The sequence below is a fragment of the Lissotriton vulgaris genome, chromosome 6, assembly GCF_964263255.1.
Source record: "Lissotriton vulgaris chromosome 6, aLisVul1.2, whole genome shotgun sequence".
NCBI classification, from domain to species: Eukaryota; Metazoa; Chordata; class Amphibia; order Caudata; family Salamandridae; genus Lissotriton; species Lissotriton vulgaris.
The window spans coordinates 1,229,083,594-1,229,110,082 of NC_141694.1; the positions used below are offsets into that span (position 1 = coordinate 1,229,083,594).

Genomic DNA, 26,489 nt, shown 5'->3' on the forward strand with positions numbered 1-26,489 from the left:
CCGCTCTCCCATCAGCATATAGGATGTGTCCATACCGGAAGCGCAGCGGACGAGCGCAGCGGGCGCGCCGAAGGCGCGCCTAAGGCAAGCCCGTCTGCGCCCGTCCGCGACCATACGCGGCCCAGGGCCCGTCCCCCTGGCCAGACCACCATAGACCGGTGCGGGATGGTAACCTATACGAGGCAGGCGTTACTACATCTGCGCAAGGTGCTTCCGCCGGAATGCTCACACACGCTGGACGTGGAGCAATGGTCTCTGAAGTGTGAGGGTTGCGGCTACACTATCCTCAGAGACCGAGAGACGAGTAAGGAAGGTAATGAACTTTCTGCCTTACTACTGAACTGTCGATCGATGAAACGTCATAGCTTGAACATTTATGACATGCTGATAGATGACAACCCTGACTTGGTCTTCTTGACAGAAACATGGTTGGATGAGCAATCCCTCCCTGATATTATAGAGGCCCTTCCCTCCGGCTATAACATTCTCCAAATTAATAGAGGGATTCAGAGGGGGGGGGGGGATAGCTATTGTCCATAAAATCGAGCTGCCATGTTCTCTTGAACCGGCTGCCATTAATAACTGTGAAGCTGGGCTATTTTCCATCTCGGTTGGCCCTAACTGCACCATTAAGGGTTACCTTATCTATCGCCCTCCTGGTGTGGCTACCGCGTTCATTGAGAGCCTCCTGGAGGCTCTAACGCAATCTGCTTTACGCCATAATAAGTTCATGATTGTAGGAGACCTCAACATGCATTTGGATGATGTCAACTGCAGAGAGGCTGTATCCCTGATCAATTCGCTTAGAGCTCTGATGTTTGTTTTGGCCGATAACAGAGCCACTCATCAAGCGGGGCATCTGCTGGATCCAATCTTTGTAAATTGGGAAGATATAAGCGTATCTGCCCCGATTAAGATCCTGTGGTCGGATCATTATTTGATCCCTCTTAAACTTGGAAGACTGCCCAAAAGGGGGCCGATACAGAAACCCCCCGCTATTAGGCGCAGGGACTGGAGGAAATTCAGTCACAATGTCTTCAGTCAAGCCCTAGGACAGGAACCCCCAAAGCTCAGCGACAACTTGGTTGAGGCTTGCAGGATGTATGATGAATGGGTTGGGGGTGCACTGGATAAAGTTCCCCCCTGGACTCAAAAAGCCATGGCACGGAGCACGAAATCCGCTCCGTGGTTTACCGCTGAGCTGCGCGCCGCCAAAACCAAATGTAAGACTCTGGAGCGCAGATGGAGAGCGGAATATGCCCCCTCACTACGTGAAGTCTATAAGAGTGAATTAAGGTCTTATCACAGTCAGATTAGGAAATCTAAAAGAGATTACTATAATAAGAGGATTGACTGTTCAGATAACACATCTAAAGAGCTCTTTATGATTTTGAAGGAACTCTCCGCCCCTCTAGCGAGTTCAGGGGAAGTCCCCCCCTCGACAGAGTAATGCAATGAGATTGCAGACATCTTTGTAGGGAAGGTAGAAAAGATCTATGCATCTTTTCAGATTAACTCAGAACCCACATATTCGCCAGATCCTAACTGTGAGAAACAGGTTATGAAAAAACTTAGGGAGTTTGTGGTCCCCCGAGCAGAGGAGCTAACTAACATCTTATCGGACATTCACTCTGGCTCTCCCTTAGATGCGGTCCCAGCGAGGATTCTTCGCAGTCATCTTCCCCAGGTAGCGGAGCACATAGGTAACATGGCCTCTCTTTCCTTCAATGAATGTCTAGTTCCGGACATCTGGAAATTGGCCCAAGTTGTCCCGATAAAAAAGAAAGCCCATATTAGCATAACACAACTGGACAACCTTAGACCAATCTCCCTTCTTCCCTATTGTGCGAAGGTAGTAGAGAAATTGGTTAACCGACAGCTGGTGAGCTTTGTGGAGGAAAATAAGCTCCTCCACTCGTCTCAGTCGGGATTCAGGGCCAAACATTCGACTGAGACAGCCCTCCTTCTATCTACGGAACTGTTGCGGTGTAGGGCGGATGAGGGTCACACGGCCGCACTGGTCCTACTGGACCTAAGTGCGGCGTTTGACACCGTATCGCACTCCGTATTACTGGACCGTCTGAGTGAGAAGGGAATAACCGGTCCTGCTCATGAGTGGTTGGTTTCCTTCCTTAAGAACAGGAGATTTCAAGTGCATTGTCCACCATGCAAATCCAGTATAAGATGTCTTAGACAAGGGGTTCCACAGGGCTCGATTCTGAGCCCCAAGTTATTCAATCTGTACATGGAACCCCTTGCCAAACTGGTGGAGTCATATGGTGTTGCCATAGTCTCTTATGCAGACGATACACAACTGGTGATCAAGCTGTCCCGTGATCCAGTTGTGGATGCTGAGAAATTCTCGGCCTGCTTGGTGGCACTTGAGGGGTGGATGAAGCAGAATTATCTCCGCCTCAATGGTAATAAGACGGAAGTTCTTATCGTTGGTCCCTGCCCTTCCATCTGGACATCTGCCTGGTGGCCCATAGAACTGGGCTCTGTCCCTGCCCCGGTGGACACAGTCAAAAACCTTGGCATACTTCTTGATTCTAAGCTAGCCTACACTAATCATGTTAGTACTGTTGCCGGTAAATGCTATGCCATTTTGAAGGTCCTGAGGAAAATCCTTGACCTACTGCCTCCCAGCGCCAGAAAAACAATGGTACATGCCTTGGTTACCTCCCATTTAGATTATGGGAACTCCCTCCTATGTGGACTCAGTAAAAAAGGCCTAATGCAGTTGCAACGCGTCCAGAACGCAGCTGCCAGGCTTGTCCTGAACCTCCCTAGGAGGGCCTCTGGGAAACATGCATTGCGTTCCCTGCATTGGCTTCCAATAAAGGAACGAATTAAATTTAAAACTATGTGCATTACCCATCGCATAGCTCACAAAAAAGCACCTTCATATCTCCAGGATTTGCTTCCAATCTATCGTCCTTCACGCCTTCTTAGGTCGATGGGCAGCATGCTATTAGTGGTTCCACGGATCCACAGAGCAAGGATGGGAGGACGGTCCTTTAGACACCTGGCCAGTAAAGACTGGAATGACCTGCCCATCGAATGGAGGATGGAACCGTCTGAAGCAAGGTTCAGACAGAGGTTGAAAACCCATCTTTTCCCCAAGACATAATCAATTTAGTTTCCCCTGGCCCTAGTGCTCCTCCTCCGTGAGCTAAGCTGAAGAGATGATTAGTGGGATTTTCAGCGCGGGATGCACTGTGCCTTGTGCAACCATGCGCTTAACAAATGTCATTAATAATAATAATAATAATAATAAGAGATGGGACATAATCCAGATTAGACAGCGGCAATACCTTTCCAAATGAGCACAAAACCACACTTCATGCAGGCTCCTGATCTTAAAGTTTACATTAACTTTTCAGAAAACATGAAGGATCGAATTTTTAACAGCATGCAGTTAAAACATGAGAGCAGCAAAATATCAGTCCTTGAGTGTGGAAAGTTACTGAAATAAAACAGTCCAAGTCTCGATAATAAGGCGTTTACTGCATGTCATACATGTCAAATGCCCAGCACATGACACCATTTTGATTTCACTGGTTCTGAAAGATGGATTGCTGCGACAGTACAGACAGCGCACAGACATGGTTTGTTCTCATTATCGGGAACTTAAATTTCAAGTGATGGGACATAATCCAGATTCGACAGGGGTAATGTGTTTCCAAATTACCACAAAACTGTACTTCATGCAGGCTCCTAATCTTAAAGTTTGCATCAACTTTTCAGCAGAATACAAGAATGATCGAATTTCTAACTGCAGACAGTTAAAAAAAAAAGGAGCAGCAAAATATCAGTCCTCGAGTGTGGAACATAAATAAAATACCAAGGCCTCGGCCCTAAATACTTTCATTCACATAGCCTTACCGTTTACTTTGCTTGACGCTCCTTTTCCTTCGGTCAAGGTCACTCGGATATTAATCCTGCTTAAATCTGTGCAGCCGACATCGGCATCAATAAGGGAGTTCTTCAGATTCCATGCTTTTTCTGTTCCATTCAGAATGTACACACAGGCCTGCCAGCGCAGCTTTTCAGTTTCGAAGCACAGAGAGCACCACTTATTTCATGCCATTCATTTAAATTAAAGTTTGTAAAACCTCCGAAAATGCATCTTGGGATTTTTCTTGGCAGTATTAAGTGAAAAGCAGTATTCAGACCGTTATTGAATGATAGGCTATAGAAGGCTGCCACATTGGTTTCATTACTAGCAGTTGGGTCATTTGTAATAAATGATTTGATGACTTGTAGAAATATGGCAAGCCACATGAAAAAAACGTGACGTGCTAGATAAAGTTTAGCACCAACTTTGCTTTGAGGTAAGCAGAAAAAAGTACTACAGCCCTGATTGGCTCAGTTAAGTCAATCTGATCAGCTGGTTTGGGTGAGTGGAGAAAGTCACCTAAAAAAGGCCTAAATGCTATAACAAGGTTGATGGGCTACTAAATTGAAACCTTACTGGCCCGAGCCACACATGGGGCCTTGGCGAGCTACTGGTAGCTCGCGATCGACCGGTTGGAGACCCCTGCTGTATATTATATGCCATTGATATTCAGGTTTCAGTATACAGCAAGCATACCATGTGAATGAATACATTAATTATTGAAGGTAGGTATTAATGCACACTCAATCAATTTTCCACAATCCAACTGTAAATACTATCAGTTACATGGAATTTAAGGTAGATGGGTGTACTGTTGTTACAGTAGGCTAGCTCTCATATTTGTGTATTTTCTAAACTGTCCAAGCTGTGTGAAATGAAAAGCTTATGAAGTTCAGTTTCAAAAACATAAGCTGGCCTCAGTTCAGAGATTTCCCTCCCACACCTCTTACCTCAGGTGGTGGATGTCCAGCCTCCAAATTAATTGTCTTGCTGGACATTCTGCATCAGGAAATCATCACACCTGAAGGCCCGAAAAGATAAATCTTACTTCACATAAAGTTAGTAAACTTCATCTGCTTCGTAAAATATGGAGGTTCCCAACTCCACACAACTTAGTAAATGAAGTATAATTTAACTTGCCACTAATTTAAATTAACTTGACTACAATTATGATAAAATATAAATATAGTTTAGATTTCATTTTACAGGGGAAGTTGGGAAGGTCCCACAATGAATTTCGCTGTAAGGTTGTGACAAAAGATTGATAGTTCAATTACATTTGATCAAGAGTACCAGTCAAAGCTGTATGGACTTGAAGCAGGCTCCGACATTATCATACACCCCTCATAGTTACAGGCATGTCATGAGAAAGGTGTTGTACAAAATGAAACCTTTGCTAGACAGGTAAGTATGGTAAAAGATAGGTGATTGTATGAGCCTGGGATGGGTCTCTTGGAGGCACATGGCTCCCTGAGGACACTAGTTCCATCTCCAGCGAGAGGAGCCATAGATGGAAAGGTAGCAGCAAAAGCTGTAAAGTGGTGCTTTCACCTAGTGGTGGTTTGCATCTAGGATCCTGCTCTGTGGAAACATTTCTCTTTGATGCAGCTTTAATGGTACCCCCACACTTCCAGAACTATGGGCATTCTCCACTCTTTTACATGCAGTAGACTCTTTGTAAAGAATCCTCGCAATGGGACCCTCTTCATGGGTAACATTGCTTGGCCGAGCGTACACTTTTCAGAGTGGTTAATGTAGAGAGCCTGTAAGCCTTCCATGTCTACTAGAAATGGTAAATATTTACGTGCAGAGGAATTTCTCATCATTACTACAGATGCAGATAAGTCAAGCTTCATGTTATGAAACAGTTAAGGGACTGGTATATTTAAATGTGCACCTGAAAGCCAATTCATGTCCTTATTAGAACTTGGACTTTTCAGCAAAGTAGGTTACTTTCCATTGACCATATCAGCAAATGTAGATATGGCTGATATGCATTACAAGAGAAGGTGTTAGCACTTCTCACCAAGAGCATATAGTAGCAAATAACAAGGCAGGGACGCCTTGCTTTGATGCAAGCTGCTCTTGCTCTAGCATTACAGGCCTTCAGTGCCTGAGTTCATAGCCCAAATCCAGGGCCTCAAAGGATGTTCTCTGGGGACGGCTGTTCAATGTGCAGAATTAAAGGGACACACCTATTAGTAATCAACAAACATCAGGAGGAGGAAGGTGATCAGGAAAGTAACAAATCAAGAACGCACAATTGCTTACTTTTTACTTAGAAGGTTGAGCCGCTTCAAATTAAATCAAATCTCAAATAAAAAGTGACCTTGAGTGTGTCCCTCATAGTGATATCGTTTATAACTGGTGTGGAGCTACGAGTTGTGAAGTCCCTGGCAGGCAGCAGACTGAAGATATAATAATAACTCAATATCTTGTTGTTTACGGACTGCAGACTAAGCACTCCGTTGAGCTGTAATACACAGCTTTGAGGCCCTGCCCCTTTCTACCATGCACCCACACGTAGTGAATTTGGTTGCCACACATGGTGCCCAGAAGAAGCAAATTGTGTCTGTTACATAGCTCTCAACCCACATTAAAGCACTCAACATTCGTGAGTAGCCTATCTTCACGTTGGGCACTGCACATGATATGGCTCTAAACAGAACTTTTTTCTCAGTGACTTACTCTTCTTCTACACAACCAAGGATTTGTTCTATGCCCAGTCACACTTAAAAAGAGCCAGAAACTCATTTTGCACTTAGCTGTACTCTTTTACAAGCAAACATTTACCCTGCATTTGCTCATGCTTCAATGTAAACAAGAACGTACTCTCCATTTACTCATACTTCGGTAGAACCAAGAACTCACTCTGCGCTAGGTCACACCTCTAGACAGCCATGAACTCGCTCTCAACTTATTCACGCTTGAGCATAAGCAAGAACTTATTCTTCATTCACATACGCTTCAGTAGAATCAAAAACTCGGTCTATGGTACTCACATCTCAGCAGGGCCAAGAACTCACTCTGTGTTCACACACACTTGTGCAGAAACAAGAACTCATACTGCGCTGAATCACACCTCGAGGCAACAAAGAATTCACTCTGCATTCACTCACAATTTAGCAGAAACAAGAACTCGCTCTGCACTTGTTCACACCTTGAGCCAATCAAGAACTCACTCTGTGTTTACTCACGCTTCAGTGCAACCAAGAATTCTTTCTGCATTCACTCACGCTTCCGCATAATGAAGAACTCCCTCTGCAGTTACTCATAGTTCACCAGGGCCAGTATCTCACTTCCTTTGTTTATCCATACTTCTGCAAAACTAAGAACTTACTCTGTGTTTAATCACACCTCTTGACAACCAAGAACTAGCACTGCACTTACTACCACTTCCTTGCAACCAATAATCCGCTCTGCATTACATCACACTTCTGCAGAACCAAGAACTTACTCTGCGCTTACCCATTCTACTACAGAACCAATAACATCCTCTGAACGTACTCATGCTACTGCGGACCAGGAGCACACTCTGCTCTTAGAGGTACTTTTATAAACAAGAACTCACTCTTTATTTGTTCATACTTATGCAGAACCAAGAACTTGCTCTACGCTTACCCATGCTTCTACAGAACAAATAATTTACTCTTCGCTTACTCACACCTCAACAAACCTAAGCACTTCTACTGCATTCACTCATGCTTCCTCCGATTCAGGAACTCTGCACTTAGTAGTAATCAAAAACTCACTCTCCACTCATGCATAAACTGAACCAAGAACTCGCTCAGAGCTTACTCACACTTCAAAACATCCAAGAACTCACACTACTTTAACTCATGCTTCTGCAGAACCAAGAGCTCACTCTACACTTCTCATGCATCTCTTCAACTAAGGATTTGCTCTGAACTTACTCATGCTACTACAGAACAAAGACGTCACTCTGCCCTTAATCATGCTTCTGCAGAACCAAGAACTAACTCTTCTCTTAGTAGTATTTTTATAAACAAAAACTTGCTTTGCATTTAATCTTGCTTCTGCAGAGCCAAGAACTCACTCAGCACAAACTCACCCCTCAACAAACCTAAGAACTTGCACTGCATTCACCCAATACTTCAGCAGAACCAGGAACTCCCTCTGCACTTAGTGGTAAGCAAAATCGTACTCTGCACTCTTGCAGCTACATAACCAAGAACTTGCTCTGGGATTAATCTCAATTTGGCGCAACCAAGAACTCGCGCTGTGTTCACTCACACTTCAACAGAATCAAGAACTCACTCTGCTCTTACACTTCACCATAGCCAAGACGTCACTCTGCGAATACATACTTCATGTGCTAACCCTTCTACAGAACTAAGACCTGGTTCTGTGATCAGTTAGGATTCAACAGAATCAGGAACTCACTGTGCACTTGGTGGTACTTTTACAGAATCAAAAACTCAGTTTACACTAATGATTCAGCAGAGCCAAGAACTCAGGTTTCCCATACCCACTCCGAAGAGCAAACAAGAACTCACTCTCTGCTCACTAATGCTTCATTAAAACCAATGGTTTGCTTGGCACCCTTTCATTCTTCTGCTCTACCATATGTGTGTGCATGGTCCTGCTCGTATCCACATTGCATTTACTCAGACTTGCCTGCTCAATAAAAGCTGGTAGTCATGTTGGTCCCTCTTCCTCATGGTGGGTGTAAGATTTCAAGCAGGAGGTGCATCTTGGTCTTCATTCGTCTGTCCATTCTCCACTGGTATCATTTTCCAACATGGCAGCTTCCTTATAAATGTAGAGTTTGGCCGGGACCAATCCAGCATGGCTGCTTCAATCCCCTCCCCTCCTGATCCCTGACTTCCTGCCCTCATACAACAATAAGTGTGGGAGCAATGCTGCCCTGCTCTTTCCCACTCTGCTCACTTGCTTTCTGAAGCCGAAGTAGTGGTGTATGCTCCTTTTGTAATAGTTCTAAAGGTTTCAGAAAGCAATGTCCACTTCTGAAGCAAAACATGTGCAGAAGTCTAATTATTAGCACATCAGCTGCCCTGAAGGGCGCTGCTAAAACCCAACAGTGCCAGTAGGCAAATCTGAAAATTAAAAGGGACAGTCTCCAGGTCTTTGTGCCTGACATGTGACTGTCTCAACTGCAGCTTTAGTGACATTTTACCATCCCAGTTCTGCAATCTTCAGTTCTACCTGCTCCAGAACTGCATACTCCCATTAATTAGAGAAGGAACCCGGTGCTTGGACGTGCTGCATGATTCCCTGTGGGTATTGCACCCCAAACGTATCGCAGGTTCCATAAGATGTGCATTATAACTAGGGCTCCCGGTTTCATGGTATTTATTGTTTTTAACATTTCCGTCTGTATTTATCCATATTTATTTGTTTGTCATTTTATCTGTATTTATCCACATTTATTTTTGTCGCAAGCAAAAAAAGACGCTGCAGCTGGTATTTTTTTTAACATTTATTTAAATAGACAATGGGAAGTTGGTTGTTATAGGTTTAGATAGATTTATGTAGATGGGTAAATGGGTTGCTGCTTTGAACAAAGAGGTCCTTTTGTTACTTGCAGTTCATAATTTGTAATCCTTCTAATACAGCCCAGTGACCTATGACCGACATGTGCCTCTTACACCTCGTAACCCCACTGTCTTAATTAACACATTATACATTGACAATAACTCATATGTGTGTAAATCAATGTATAATGTGTACGTTTGATATAAAGCGCTCTGAAAACCTGCACTGGGATGAGTAGCGCTATAGCACTATAAAATAAATAATGCCAAATAAAGGTATTTAATTGTTATTTGTGTAAATACTGGGACAGACCAGCATATCTAACATTCTTATAGTGCATGCCTATCTCTTTTTAATACAGGGACTGAAGAGCATGCCTCTTTTAAGTGCCTGAAAAGTAATATGCTGTGTGCATTCGTTTTGCCTCCATTGCTTTTAGATGTGCATCTCCTCCCCACTCCCCTAACCTTGCCAGGATACTACAACAAATGGAGGCCTGATGGCCCCTTACCATCTGCCTTTGTTATGGCACCTCCAGGAATGATGCACTACAATGCTATTCAAAGAATGACAAGAAAATAAAAGTAGTGCATAACGGGCAAACTCTGTAAAGAGGTGCTAATGTGTTTGAGTGTGAATAAACCCAATCTGGCCACTTTGCGTCCACTGTGCCTTGATTTATTTATTTCTACATGCTTTGAACTGTTGTTTTCTCCATCCCAAGGCAGCTCTTTGCAAGAGAAAAATGTCAGAAAAAGACGACATTTCCAAGTGGTTCTTTCTTTTTTGGAACCATTTCACAGGGGAAACCTAACAAAAAGCTAGCGTTCAAAGCACCTGAAACTTGGCTGACCAATCGACAAATGCAAACCTGCTACATTATTGTAGCTACAAAAAATCTCTCAGTTAACATATTTACCGTCATTTTTCAGCTTATATTTTGAATACAGACAAAGGAAAAATACTTTTCCGTCTGTATTTATATGCAAAAATCAGTTTAAACGGAAAACCGGGAGCTTTAATTATAACCCTACTTCAGTCTGTTCCGTTCACTCTTGTGTAGGTTTGTACTGCATCTTGAAAACAGTGATATTGTATGTTAAAGCAGGACACTCATGTTAATAAAAATACTGAGACAGCAACAAACTAACAGCCAGATTCATCAAAGACCCGTTTTGCGAGTCTTTAATAGCGATTCATAAGGAATCGCTATTACAGACTCGCAAAACGGGATTCATGTAGGAATCGCAAATAAAAATGCGATTCCTACACGTTCCTTATTTGCGATTAGCCAATTGCTAATCGCAAATAAGGAATAACTCCCCATTCAACACTTCTCTTGAAGCAGTATTACCCAACTTGTGTGACTGGCTAACATCCATAAAAAGAACTGCTTTCTAAGGCCCCTAATACACACACAAAACAATTTGCCTTGCACATTGATCCAATCTGGTGATGTGGGTAGCTGCGGTATTTAGGCCCGGCTCGGTTGGCACCCAAGGAACCTTGCCACGCCCAGACTTTGCTAAAAACAAGGCTCATAGGGTAGTCTGGGTGGTGTGGCATGCATGGATCCCAATATTTCATGTTGCCCAGAATGCCCTGCAAACACCAAACTTTGGCTAGAGCACAGAATTTCCTCATATTTCTGTGAAGGAAAATTCTGCGTTCCCACACTTCTCCCAATAAAAACACTACCCAAAATGATCACCAAGTGTTATGCAAGTAGGACGTTAATTACAGAGAACCTCCTAATAACAATTTATTCTTTTATCAATTGGATTAAGATAAAGTAGAATTTTAAAGAAGTCAATATATTTCAAAAAGCAAATTCATACTACACTAATCTTAAATTACAATATATAAACATCTCTTCAATTAAAAAATATGGAAATCAGAAAATGTTAGTCAATATTCTGCTTTGATGTCTAGAAAGGTCAATTCTAATACAAATGCTTTCAGCCCCAGATACCCTGATTATGGTTTCCACAATATTTGGTTCAAGGAGCTGAATCTTAGCAGGATTGTTTAGATAATAAACCATTTTTGAAAGATAGTCTGTTACAGCGGTCCTTTGTGACATGCAAGGCTATATTGGGTCATTTCACTTTCACACTCCTGCTTGTTAGGGTATTTGCAGCCCTCTGTAGCAGGCACATTAACCTAACAAACTATCTGGCTCCCGCAAGCACAATAAAGATCTCTAGAGCAGATACGTTATCTCACCAGGCTACATTTCACAACAGGCCAGTGTCCCTAAAAAGGCTGTAGACTGGAGCAATGTCAGTCAAATTTAAGTCATTCCTGACTTGTGATGACTCTGCCTCAGCACAGTAGCCTAAACAAAGTACTAAGCCATATTGAAATCTTGAGATATCCTGACAGGACATTGCTTCTTAATGGCTGGCAGGTTTAGGTACTGTCAACCACTTATTTATCAGGAATAAACAGGTTATGGTAGTTGCTAGCTTAAGAACAACATGACCCTATGTCCTTTACAGTGGTGCTTTTTTCATGCAGCACATCCCTGTTTGCCATACCATATGTGAAAGGTGAGCTAGATTTCAGCTAAAGCCCATTGAGTTCTTAGCCTCTCAGCTGTGGCTTTGAACTATTGTTGTTACCACCTTTCACATCCACTCCTCACGCATAACACCGTGATGTCCATCAGGGGCCCATCATATCTTCTCTGTTTTTCAACATCTACCTAACCCCGTTCCCAAACCTTATTAAACCATTCACCCTCACATGTTGCAACTTTGTAGAGGACACTCAAACCATTAAAAAAATGGATGGTCCAGAAGATCTCCACTATTTAAAACTTGAGCCTTTGGGCCATAAATACAGGGAAGATGAATAACTATGTAAAGCCAAATACCACAAAGGCAGAGATTATGACCAGTGGACCATAGCATAAATACCAGCCTACCGTCATATGGCTTAAGGAACATGGGGACCCTCCAGCAATATTAGAAGTCCGAAACCATGGGGTAACCGTGGAGTCAGGCATATGTTTGGTACCACATGTTAATAACCTCAAACGGAGTGCCTTCTACACAGTGAAAACACGATGTTGTATCCTTCCATACCTTGGCTACCACCAGAAACTGCAAGCCTTCCTCACACCTGTAATCTTCAAGTTTGACTATGTCAACAGTCTATACCTTTGTGTATCCACCTTCATGATACGCAAAATATAGCTCATCCGAAATGGTGCTGCAAGTCCTTTTCTCCACCTTTACCCAAGAGATCACATGATTCCAGTCTTGTAATAACCCCCCAGGCTACCTATAGCTTAAAGAGCAATGTTCAAGGCACTCTGCATTGTCCACAGAGCCTCCAAGGAAACAACAGCCAAACCTACAAGCTACATTCAAGCAAAAGAGGACACTGGGCTTTAGAATTGCACCACTTATTTTCATAGAACCTTACCATAAGAAATCAATAGGAGGTACTCCTTTCTCAGTTCAAGCTGGCCAAGCTCTGGAATTCAGTACCAGCCAGCATTCGAAACATCCAGGAGCATACACTTCGAAAGACAATAAAAAACATGGCTATTTCCATGACAATTACACCACCACACATTCCGGCAACAGAATCCTTAAAAACAGTCAAATCCTGAAGCTCAATATTCAGCTTACAATCCACGAATTGGAAACAATCCAACTAGCAAACTGCATTTTTTAGCCAGGTTAGTTGAGGAGGGCTGACCGATGGTTCATCGTGTTACTATATAGTTATGTAATTTCATACATAACGTTTCTGGCACACACTCATTTTAATACCATAACACTCAGCGGTCGCAGCCAAGTATAATTTAAGGACGTCTTTTAAATTGACATACAACATTTCTGCTATAAGAGTTATCACCAGTAGTGTGCAGCCAGTACACCAACCATCACCATCAGCGCCTTGAGACCCCACGGGCAGCGCCTTGAGACCCCACGGGTATGTAGCGCGCTTTATAAGTGTCACTGATTGATTGATTGATTGATTGATCACTAAATGAACAGGCACTGAATAACAGAAGAGAAGTTTTGGATTGCTGAAAGTCTCCTCCATTGATGATTCGTCACCACACTAGCTCTCTCCTCTCTGCTGCCGTGCTTGTGCCCGCCGTATCTTTATTTCACACCGCATGCTGCATGCTGATTCCAGGGATCCTTGGATGCCAAAGACAATGCAGGGCGCAGAGACATTACTGCACTACTGTTTGCAGTACATTTTTAGGAAGGCGGTCCAGGTTTACGGTGAATCAGCGTCTTGAGGTAATAATAACCTGCACGCTGTGCTGAAGTCTTCAGTCGAGGTTTGTTGTTTGGAGCAAGCGGGTCGTTGACCCGATGGTTGGCCCTTGCTTCTTGGTTCCTGCATTGAGTGCAGCACCACTGCGCCCGCCCCCTTCTTGTTCCTGTATGGTTGTGAAGTCCTCTTGGAGAAAGACCTGAACCGCTTTAGGATAATAGAAATGAATATTTGGAAAAGATGGTTTGATCATCGAGGGGTACAGTTAATAGTGCACTTAGGTTGGAATTAAGCTTGACAAATATAATATGTAAGTACCAGCAAAGGATTCTTAATTGTTGGGCCTGCTTGTGGGATGCAGTGGAGGGCTTGTTAAGACAGTTGATTAAAGATCATTGGCACCTCGCTTTCTCAGCACCGTGGATGTAATAATATGAGGTTATGTTATGGAATTGGATACCTTTTAGTAACAGTTTTTAAGTGAACTAAAATGTTTTTGGTCTAGACTTTTTATAACCTTTGTTTGACTGTCATTTGAGGTATTTTTATGGACTTAAATGATTATAGAAGTTTTAATCACTGCTGAATAATGTGTTGTCACATTAATGTTTTTGCTGAAATAATTTTGTATTTGGGAGTCGGTTATTATAGAAAAGCAAGTTATAAATTGGCTTTTGTGTTGCATTGGCACAATATCAAACAAATTAATAAATACGCGACTTCATGAAGGGATCTGTTACTTACCGTGGATCAATTGGAGGTCTTTTATCTAGTCCACAACTGCAAGTCCCAAATATATATATACATTATCGCCGCTTCACTACATCTCCCAATGACACTCAGATCTGGAATGATAGTAACGATGCACATCCCAGGAGATCTCTCCACTTCTCTCTCCCTACAACTATGCCAGCTCAGACCCACACCAGTGCAGTAACTATCTATGCAGACTATAAGCATAAGAAATACCACAAAGGTACCTGCAGTGCTGTTCAAAGCCACCAACGTACTGGAAAACCATTAACTACACATCTGTGTCTCTCTCACCTCATCATCCACCAGAGTGCTATACACTGCTAACCATAATATGATTAACGCACCTTGGCAGTCAAAACAAAAGAAACATTGAAACATTTATCATCCCGGATCACAAAACAAAAACAACACTCTTCCAACTACTCCCCATCATATATGGCGTAGCCTAATGCCTTATACATAAGAGCTTCAGTGCCACACGTGCACGCTATACAAATGCTGCAATAGAATGCAATAGAATGCAATACAATTTTTATCATTTGTGCATCACCAGGATTTGTTTTGATCCTATTGAAGTCTTTGTTTCCATCACACTTCAGAGTGATGAAACAAAATGTGCTTCAAATGTTTTTTTCCTAATTGCTGATATATGTTGACATTTTTGTACACTTCTCGAATCAGCATTTAGATTTTGTGTATTAGAAACAAATTGGCCTCCTATAGTTTTTCTTCCCTCACTCCCTGTAAGCAGGGCCACTCAAATTATATGATTTTGCGGCATTTTCTGCATAATTATTATGAGTTTGCCACATTTACCTCATAATCCATCATCTACTGCATGATCTGCAGATTTTAACAAAAAAATGTTTGTTTCGAGCTCAAACAGATAATAAATTACTAAAAACGCAGCGACATATTCCGCCTCGCAGTTGCGGTCTTTTGCAAAGGTTGACTGGTCACCTTTCAGTTACTTATAGCTGTATTGGGATGTGGAAATGGTTGTAATTAGTGAAACTTTTGCCTAGCCAGTACTAATGTGTAAAAATTGCAAAATAATGAAGTAATATGATCACAAAATGTGCTGCATTAAGCAGCATAATTCGTGTTTTATTATCACATAATTTAGCCAACCAGATAATTTAGGCTTTCCCTGCCACATAATTTCAGTGGCCCTGCCGGTACCCCAGCAAGATTGTCAAATAGTTCACTTTATAAAATTCTCTCACTTTGCAGTCTGAGAAAGAAAAGTAAACCATATCTTCATGTTTAAAAGAATAAGCAGCAATTGGTCAGAAGACATAGCCTGACATTTAAATTCGGTCTTTGAACATGCAGCAAATGTAACACAATGAAAATGACATTTATTTTGCTGTCACCTTCTGAACGTGCGTTATGATGTGGCGGTTCCCTCACAATATTCTGTGAGGCAATTATCAGGTTACCAAGTAGGAGAACCATTTTAATTGTACCTAATTCAAGCTACTATTTCACCATAATTTAAAGTCACAGAAGAAAGGAAATATTTCACAAGACCATCCATTTACCCCACAACAACCTTAGACCCCCTATCAGGGGGGCTTCATTCTAGAATCTTTGCACAAGAATGTTATCTGGGCAGACAGATTTTGAAAGAGCAACAGTTACCAACTAGGTTTAAACATTTCAGTGAAGGCCTAGAGTCTATTCAAAGGCCCCACAACCATGAACATATTACTTTTTTGATCTTATGTCATCCAAGACCTATAATATGAAGTAAATATAACACCAGTAAGACAGAGGTAACACATCATAAAGAATGATTGCATGTTATCTGTTCTAATAAATACACCAAATAAAATATGGCAATCCAATGGCATTCCTTTATTTTAGAATTACAGAAACCAACATATGAAAAAAATGTCACTTCAACCAAAGCTGAGAGCTTGGCCAGTTCATAAAAATCTTTGGCCACACCAAATGACCATGGCAACTGACACAGTATTTGTCTCAAACTCAGTTTAGCTAAAGAAACTGCATTCACGCTTGAATGCATACAGTCTAATATGGGGGAAAAACATATTCAGTTTCTTTCAGTAATTGCACATAATGTGGGCAAAGCAGCTTGTAAATGGTGCAGGAGAAACAGCAGTAGAAAAACTAGAAGTCAGTCTAAGGCCTTGTTACTAAAATAACATTTTTCTGATGATGGGTGTTCTCGGAAACAATAAATACAAATGTAGCCTTCTCTGCAGGCTTATCTCTAATGCCAAAGGGCCAACCCCCTGGTCATTGTTATATCCGGGATTTAAGGTTCCGTTGCAAAGCCCGATCCAGCCTAGGCTTTGTACTGACACTACAACCTCGCGGGTTCTGTACAATGCCCTGGTTCTGCTTTCCCTCTCAGGAGTTTTCATTCTCTTTGACTATGAGATCCCAATCCACATGCTCTCCAACTGCATTGGGATCAGTAAATTCATTCTGAACAAATTCTCTTCTTTTGGAAGGAGGAATGTTCTTCATTCTAGTGAATTCTCATAGTAGCTAATATTCCTGCTGTGGTGTGGAATACCTCAGAGGCCAACTGTATCTCCCATGCTATTCCATTTGTAGGTGGGACCACTTGGAACACTGATCTCAAGACAGTGCAGCGCGGTCTTCCAGCAATGTTTGGGTGACATCCAGTTATATCTTAAGGTTTCTTCTTTGGCTGGCGCTCCACCTCACCTCATCATTGCTAGAATTTTAAATTACAGGGACCGTGACGCCATATTACGCTTGGCTAGGGAAAAAGGCACCATTGATCACCAAGGGAACTCGTTGGCATTCTTTGGTGACTTTACTGTCTCGGTACAGGTGGCGAGACGGGAGTTTGGCAAAGTGAAGAAGCTCCTACAAGCAGAGGGTATCCCTTATGCCCTGTTGTATCCCGCCCGTCTGATTATTGGCCGGGAGGGGGACTTTAACATTTTCACCACCCCTTAGGCGGCGTTGGGACACCAGAAAACATTGAAGCGGAGTTGACGTAAGACCTCGTCTGATCCTGAGGTGGAGGAACGGTAGGGTGCCCGGGTTCGCCGTAAAGTGCATTTGGCATGCAACTGAATATGGGCAGTGTTTATAGCACATGTATTGAGTTTTATTGTTTGACGTTTGCCTGTGGAGCTCGGTACATCCTTACAGGAGGGACACCTCAGATATACTATGTTTACCCACTTGATTATATTATCCTAGCACATGCACTAGATCTGATCAGCCACCTCCTACACCATAGGAGGCTAGTAACACTCTGATGCACCCCACATGGAGGCTCCCCACAAGTTAGGATTGGTTTGCTTCAGTTATAGGGATGGCTTTAGCATGTTGGGAACGCTGAAGTGGGTGGGAGGTCGGGGTAGAGCGGGGTGGTGGGATGGCACTTTGTTATGGCACTGAATTTGAACCCTGGAAACAAACTATTGTAATCGGACATCACACTGTTACGTATATACTGTTAACTGCAGGGTACAGTTGGTAACCTAAAGCTCGTTACCTGGAACGTACACGGCTTAATCCCAAGAAAATCCGCTCTGTTCTGGCCTATCTAGACAGATAGCATTGATGGACTCCCGAGCGAGTTCTACAAGGCCTACGCAGACTAACTGGCCCCTAGACTGTTGGACATCTTTGCAGAGGCATATGACACCAGTGCGCTCTCTCCTACACTCAGAGAGGCGCTCATTGTTATGCTCTTGAAACCGGACAAAGCTGCCAATGTGTGCGACTCCTACAGGCCCCTATCCATGATTAACATTGACGCCAAAATTCTGGCAAAGATGATAGCCAGTAGACTCCAGCCCATGGTTCCTAGCCTGGTACTCCCAGACCAGTCGGACTTCGTGCTCAGTAGGTCGACAACGCACAATTTGTGTACTGTTTTTGCCTTGTTGCACTGTTTTGAGGCGGATTTTCAAGCGGTAGTGGTGCTACTTGACGCCGCAAAGGCGTTTGACTCTCTGCAGTGGGAGTTTGTTTACTGTGCTGCTGCGCATGGGCCTGCAACCTTTCTTTCTCGAATGGATCTACCTCCTATGTGCTGTGCCGGTGGCGCGTATACACGTGAATGGCTGAGTGTCTGAAACTTTTCAGATAAATAGAGGTACGCAGCAGGGTTGCCCTCTGTCGCCAATACTTTTTACGTTGGCGCTAGAGCCTCTGGCTTGTAAGCTGCTCCAGCGACATGCCCTGGAGGCGTTGCATTTTCGTCAGTGGCTGCTAGTAGTCTCACTGTATGCTGACTGCATGCTGCTGTATGTCCGCAAACCAGCCCCCTTTTTGCAGGAATTGCTCTGCCAATACGTATGTCCCGCTGACGGTTGGTACCCGTGAGGTGGATCTGTACTTCCCTCTGACGTAGTCCATTGACCTGGTGCGTGTTTTGGAGTATAGCTACATAGAGATCCTGATGTGGTGATTTCCACGAATTATGGCAGAGTTATCACTAAGATTACCGACCAGTCTGCGCAATGGGCTAAATTACCACTCTCTCCAGCGGATCCGATAGCAGTCCTTAAAATGTTGATTCTGCCTAAACTTCTTTATTTGTTCGTCAACATACTGATTCGCCTGAATATCGCATTGTTCAATACGCTGTAGTCAGCTCTTTTGTTGTTTGTCTGTGGGGGTAAAAAGCCTAGGTGCAGTTGGAACCTGCTGGTGCAACCATTTAAGCGAGGTGGCTTTGAAGGAGGCTCTACCATTTATGTGCTCAGGCACAGTTTGGACACTATCTGTACTTTCTGCAGCGGTTCCAGCCACACGTCGCAGTAGAGGTGGATTCGGTGCTACCTGTGCCACTGGTGGCAGCTGCCCTCCGGGCCTGGAGGTGGACCGCTGACCGAAATCAACCCTGTTCAATGCACTGCGTGGGCATGGAAAGCTCTTGCCAAAAAGGCAATATTAGACTATCTCTTCGCTCCTGCATTGCCACTTGCAGCTCACCTGCATATTTCCACCACACAGGAGCAGGCCGCAGTGAGGGCGCTGAGAACTACGGGGATTACACAGCTGGGCAACCTCTATAAACATGGCCAGTTCTGGCCACTGTCAGAGGCACAGGTCGGGTAGGAGCACAATATGATGCTGGGGTTCACATATGTACTTGTGAGGCAGGCTGTCCGAGATATCTATCCTGATAATCCAGAGGAAAGTGAAGCATGTAAGGACCTTATAACCAAATTATATAATACATCTCTAAGGAAACTGGAGATTACCAAAACTCCCTCCTACAACAAGTGTCATGCAGTGCTAGGGGCCTCACTTACACTGGATGTCTGGAAGTTTTGTTGCACGCTGACAGGTCACCTGACAGCGAACTGCAACCTCCGCATTATTCACTTCAAATACTTATACCAGCTATACTATACGCCTCGTCAGCTGTGCAAATTTGGTCTGCGGGATTGTGCTCGCTGCGTGAAATGTGGACAGGATGATGCAGATTTTTTGCATCTTGCATGGCGTTGGGCTGGGATACATGCATTCTGGAACCAGGTTACAAGAGTGCTCATGGATGTGGTGATGGAGACTGTGGTGTATGTGCCGGATGTCTGCCTATTGGGTTGGGTGAATCTCTTGAAGCCGGGCAATCGCAGACTGGTGGCTGTCTCTCTTCTGTTTGCTAAACAAGCGGTTGCGCAATGCTGGGGTGCCAAAACAATCCCGACAGTAATAAAAATGGGTGCGGGAGCTGCTGTAGTGCAAGGAACAATTGGAGGCTTATGCGTAGGAGTTACCAGAGGCCTCGTGGCCCAAGGGCTTCTGGGTTCCACTCACGGGGTACCCGCTTAGACATCCTGATTTGCACTAGACAGTGGGAATGAAATACTGGTTGCTCTAGGAAATGGAGCAGGAGCTACCTTTGAAGATTGCTCTCTGTCTTGATTGTCTGAGTCATTGGGTTCAAAAATAACTTTCTAAGTTCCAGGTTCTGGGGTTGAGGGGGGCGGTTGGTTTGTTCTTATTGGGTTTTGCTTTAAATGTAAAAAATGCTTGTATTGCCTATTTGCTCCATCCAAATTGATTTGCCCCGGCCTCCGGGCTCTATATCATTCTGTTGCAAGTTGGTCAATAAAGAGATTTTTTTTTTAAAAAAAGGTTTCTTCTTTGAGCAACTTATATAAGGTAGAAGCCTCTTTTGTCAACCTAGAAAATTGGTTTGCTATGTTTCCCTGAAACTAAACACAATCCTAGTTGAAAGTCTACAGCTGCGTACTAGAACTTTACTCACCCCACACTCAAATATTGCTACACCAGTGGTATGGGGTCACAACTTCTTGGGTGCCACCATCAACTCTGATTTGAGCCTGCATGCACAGGAATGCTCAATGTGAGTCTGCTCCCCCCTAAAGCAGCTCTCTGTTTAGCAGCTCATCTAATATCAAGAAGAAGAATTTTGACCACATCTCCCTTCTGTTTGTTAATTGATTTGATCTAACTGTCCTTGGAAGTCAGAACATACAAAACTGTTCAGCACCATAAGCCACCTTATCTTTTCCTGCTACTCCTCATAAGAGGAGGGCCTCCCTCAAGAAGGCACACTTTCGAATCTGGTGCTCAACATCCCAAACACTTCTCTCAAGATGCATGTATGACTGTAGTTCCAGGCAGTTGGATTTACTTGCAATTTCTTTCTGTTGGGCAATGTTTTGAGCTCGGATTGGAGTCTTTATGGGGGATGTGATTTGTTCTCAGTCCCTTGTTGATAATATATCTATGGCCTGAGTATTTGGGACGATTTTGACAATAACTACTGCAGCATGCGATTGACCAACATTGATTTTTTTAACAAATCTCAATGTTGAATGCTCTGCCAAAATAGTTTGTTTGTCCTGATGATGACCATACTATTTTAGCTTGGTTGAAACACCGTTGACTCCTTTCTGTGGCTTTTACTGAAGAGGAAGAATTCTCTACTACTTTTTGTGTCTGTGTTATGTTGTAACAGCCTTTATGTATGATTTCTCCTCATCCACTATTTTTGTTTACACTGTTAATTCCCTTTCCTATGCCCTTTTGTGTAACCTTGTGAGCACCACTTTTCTGTGATTTTATATAATTATCTTATTGAATTTTGCACACATTGTATAGAGGTATCATTACATGTTTTTTAGTAGTTATTGTTTTGGTAGTAATAACTTTTCTTATTTAATTAATCTAGTTTGTCTTTTGTGTAATGCTGTGCTTGAACCCCTGTTAGGATTGTATTCAACACCCCAAAAAGCCACCAAATCTGTATATACAAACCAAGCACAGTTGGTCACATCGACAAACTCTGACATGCACTGCTGAGGATATTAGACTTTCGCCTTCGTTCCGTTGCTTTCCTGCAGGCGCTAAAGTTATCCTTGAACAAGAAATCTCTGTTGAACAAAGCTGACTCCACCATCTGATGTATCTCCGTAATTCTGTCCCTTGGTCTATTTTCTGTTTTGGATATGTTACTGCATTCTCTTGGTTAATCGTAGGACCCCCACATTTACTGATTAGATTAGACATAAAATATTATGCCAGGACGGGAATATTTTAGTTTGGTTGAGTGACACTCAAAGCGGTGATATGGACTGTAAAGGTTTCTGTTCAGCTTTAACACAATACCATGTAGCACCTTGGCAGTGTTTCAACATAGTCTGTTGGTCCATTCAGAGTCCAAATTGTTTGTTTCATACCTAACGATTTTCATTTGAAGTGCCTCACTTTGTGTTCTTTTTAAAGAATCATTGACTCTTTTGAACTTGCAGACGGGGATCACTGTGCTCCCTATAATCACACAAGCCACATATAACTGGCTTGGAAGAGAATCCCCATCATAAGAATATACTGCTTCCTGTCCATATGATGCACTTTCGCATCAGACGTTTCAGCTTTCATTGGTTTTTGCAGGTTAGAGGTCTGAGAGATGCTGGAACCTGACGGGAAGATCATTATGAGTGACTGAAGGTGCTCACATCCATGCTGCCATGGTGACTGAGGAGGAAAGTAGAGTAGTCTTCTTCACCAGCAGTTGGCAGTTTAAAGGCACATTATGGGCGATGTGGGTCAGTAGAATAGGAGGACAAAGGAATATGACTAACGCCATTGGGACAGGAAACGGAGGGTATTTGGCTGATGGGAAATGATGTTAAAGGTTTAGTAAGGATGCATGTAGATGGTAAGGATGCTTGTAAATGCTACTGGACAGCCCGATTATAAGGTAAAAGTATGATGAGGCTGAGGGTGGAGCCGAAGTTGGGGCTGGGAGTTGACTGTTTTGCAGCTGTCCAATTCTTTGTTTTCTATTATTACCCAGTATCTATTTAGTTAATATATTTTGACATCCAGCTTAATTTAAAGCAGACAAGACACAATGCAGGAGACCTTTTCTGCTATCTTTAGATATGCTCACTGGTCCTGTTGACTCCTGTCTGTCACGGAAGTGATGTTCTAGGCAACCTCATGGTCAACGAGTTAATGCAGGACTCGCTTTCAGTTCTGCTTCCTTTGCATCTTCCATTTTGTTACTGTGTCATTCCTTCAATACCAGATGAGCATGCACTGGGTGTCAAACTAAATCGTTTTTCGTCACAGTTAAGTGGGAAACACTGTTTCCTCTGTTCTCAGGCTTGCAATATGTATGCTTTTAAATAGCCTGAGTAACAGTATGTTTAATAGGTTCACTTCATAATATTGGACTGCCTCCATTTCTACTCTAGCCAAAGTGTGTCTCTTGGTTCAAACTAAAACTGTGGTGTGGATTCTAATGGAAACATTTCAAATGAATTGTCATACTTGTACAAAACTTCACACGTTAACATTTGTTTTTGCAGAATCCCCAAAAGTCAAAATGTATACCATGTCTAGTAACCGCAAACCTACTGTTTTGTGTTTCAGCGGGTGCTGCGTCCAAAGTGTATATGAATTGTCTCCTAATGAAATGTAAATAAAACATTGGCCCCTCCTTACAGGAGTCATTGGTCATTCCCACTGTGTTTTGCTGCAGGTGGTTGGTGTTTCACTGAAGGCATGCACAAATTAACTGTCTTTTATTTTTCCCCTACCTGTTGTTGTTGTTGAATGTTATTTGCTTTCAGATGGCCCTGCTGCTTATCCAATCCCAGTGCAGAACATCAAACCGCTGCTCACTGTTGGATTCACTTCAGGAGATATTAGCCTCATGAACAACTATGATGACCTGTCTCCTGCCATTATCCGCTCAGGTTTAAAAGGTAAATAAATATGAATTTCGTCTTTGTTCTCATGTTATTAACTTTGTTTTTCTATCTTTCATTTATGCGTGCTTGGTACATTTCTGTAAAAGTTCATAATATCTGATGATGGGTGGAAAACAAGAATTTTGAGAGCTCCATAGAAGATAGTGGAGTGGCTCAAGGTCGATATTGGGCGATACAGAACTATTCCTTTATAACTAAGTTTGTCGTTCTGTTTGTCACTTTCTAATTCAGAACATTCTACCTTCAGCCTTTGTTATGTTCTAATAGTATTATAGTCCTGCCTTGGGCTATCTATTATGTAATTATCTCAAAGCCTATTTCATTACTAAACTCTCCCTTTTGTCAATCTGAAAATATCTAAAGACTTATCACTTGAGACATCCTCTAATCCCACAAACCCTAATTGTTATCTCAGACTGACTACGATTGTGCACATTCCCTGGGTTATTTCCGTGATCCTCGATCTTTTCTCCTCACCCTCTAGTCTTCTCGCTTTAACTGTAGGTATTTTGATTTCTCCTTCACTTTGAAACTGAAAAGTTTATTGAATAGAAAAAAATGAATGTTTCTTTACAGTAAGAATTCACATACATAAACACATAATACATTTTTAAAATTGATAAAAGCGGACATAGATTCTAAAACTAATAAAATCATCTGGCTTTGAGATTTTGGTGGCGACAATAGGTGAGATCTGAAAAATTCATCAATTTCCCAATAAATCTTTAGTTGTTCATTGAAAAATAATGCATAATAGCTTGAGAAATGGGTTCTAATATTGGGTGTAACAAATGCTTCTTGTAGACTTCTCCTTAGATCTAAGAGGGCAGTCCTAAACAAATTAAGTGCTCACGCGCCACGCTGTTTGAGCCACACAATTTACAGCTATTTAACTATAAACATTGGGAATTCCAAGTACCTCCAAAGTGAGAAAACGGAATGTAAAGTAGACAAAATCTTTGGTATTTTCTTTTTGTAAGCAGGCTAAAGAAAATAATTTAAATAATTTACCTTAAGACAACAGTAGGAGTCAATAGTACAGGTCGCATGTTTATAAGTCTGTGAGAGGAGAAGATTATTTAGTTTTCTGTTATTTCTGAGACTGGTGTTTATTTGGTTGTTTGCACTTCTATTGAGGAGCGTGTACTTGGTCATGGGTGAGAACCCTTTAGAGAGCCTGTATCTACTAATGCAGTCACCCTCAGGGTGGACAGAAGTATAGGCATCCCACCTAGGATCCACCGAGAGGGTACAAATGGAAATACAAGGGTGGAACACAAACAACATTACAATGGTCATGTGTTTGACACAGCCAACTCCCTCTGTCACAGTTACAACTGATACTTTCCACACGGGCTGGGGAACCCACATAGGCAAGCTGAACTTCAGGTGCCTGAGGTGGCGGTGAAATACATACATTTATTAGAACTAAAGACTGCATACCTAGTCCTGAAAGCTTTTCCTTCACATGTAATAGGAAGGGCTATGGAAATCCAGATGGACAACACTACCACCATGTTTTACCACAACAAACAGGGAGGGACATGATCACACATGCTGTCCAAACTAGGAAAAGCATATGGAAATGAACCATAGAAAGATAAATATCACTAGTGGCATTACACCTGCCGGAAGTACAAAACACAGAATACAACAGATTAAGCATACAGACAAAAGTCTAACACAAGTAGTGAAAAAAATATTTCACTGCCCATAGACATCTTGGAAACACTGGAGAGCACAAAATGCCAAAGCTTTGCATCCAAGTATCCATGCCAGCAATCATTAAGGAATGCCCTGTTGATAGACTAATCAGGGAAATTTGCCGTTCTCTTTCCCCGATAAATGCAAGCAGACTAATGTGACCGTAATACTGGTGGCATCACTAGCCTGCTGACAAACACGGTTCTCTGATCTGGTTGAGTTAGCACAAGGCAAAGTTATGAGACTGTCACCACATCAGGGTATATTTGCTTTACAAGTGGGACCACCTGGAACCAGCCACACTCAGCTTAGCAGCATTGCTTCTAACGGCATAAAGTTCAGTCGCCCTAGCCTGTTCGTAAGAATTACGGAGAGACTGAAAGAGGCAAGAAGGCTTACCTCTAGTGAGTGCTACAGCCAGGTACGATGCATTGGTGCCACAGCACAAGACCAGGGGAAGGCTGCACAGAGGACACATTCATCCCTAAATACCTCACATACCTGCTAGATAAAGTACTTTCCTATGTCTCACTTAAGATACACTTGTCAGCCATAGTGACATAAGATGCATTTTCTTCCAAACACCAGTGAGAGATTCCTAGAAGGGGCAAAAAGGCCAGCGCCTCCAAGATCAGGTCCCACACCAACGTGGAACCTAAACTTAGTGCTAATTCAGCTCATGAGAAAACACTTTGAACCCACACAATTGGCAGCCTGATGGACTTAATACTTCAAAAACCTTCTTAATTGTGATCACTTCTTTATGAAGGATGCTAGAACTCCAGGCTCTTGCAACACAAGAGCCTTACTTACACATTCATAAAGACAAGGTGATAACGAGAACAAACCAAAGGTATTTGCCAAAAGTGATGTCTATACTACTACTGATTTATTTCTAACAGCCAAAATCTTAGGCTGGACGGGCCCTTTACACATTGGACATCAGAAGGGCCTCTACTGTATTACCTGATAGACACCAAGCAAATCAAGAAAATGAAGAATTTTTTCATTACCTTTGCTCCCACAACAAAGGATTTGCGTCTCTCTAAAGGAACTTATAAGATGGATAGTCCAAACAATCCAGAAAATATCACAAAAGAGCAGAGGTGGCAATGGAAGGAAAACCAAGAGCACACTTGGAACAACAC

General features: G+C 42.6%; 1 protein-coding gene across 1 annotated transcript in view; it reads left to right on the top strand.

The window, feature by feature from the left end:
• Positions 1–26,489, top strand: part of TULP4 (TUB like protein 4) — a 631,050-nt gene that overhangs the window by 345,125 nt on the left and 259,436 nt on the right. The window contains exon 5 of the mRNA XM_086927321.1: positions 23,497–23,631. Within this exon, the coding sequence (XP_086783447.1) occupies positions 23,497–23,631 (135 nt within the window). The remainder of the gene's footprint in view (positions 1–23,496; positions 23,632–26,489) is intronic.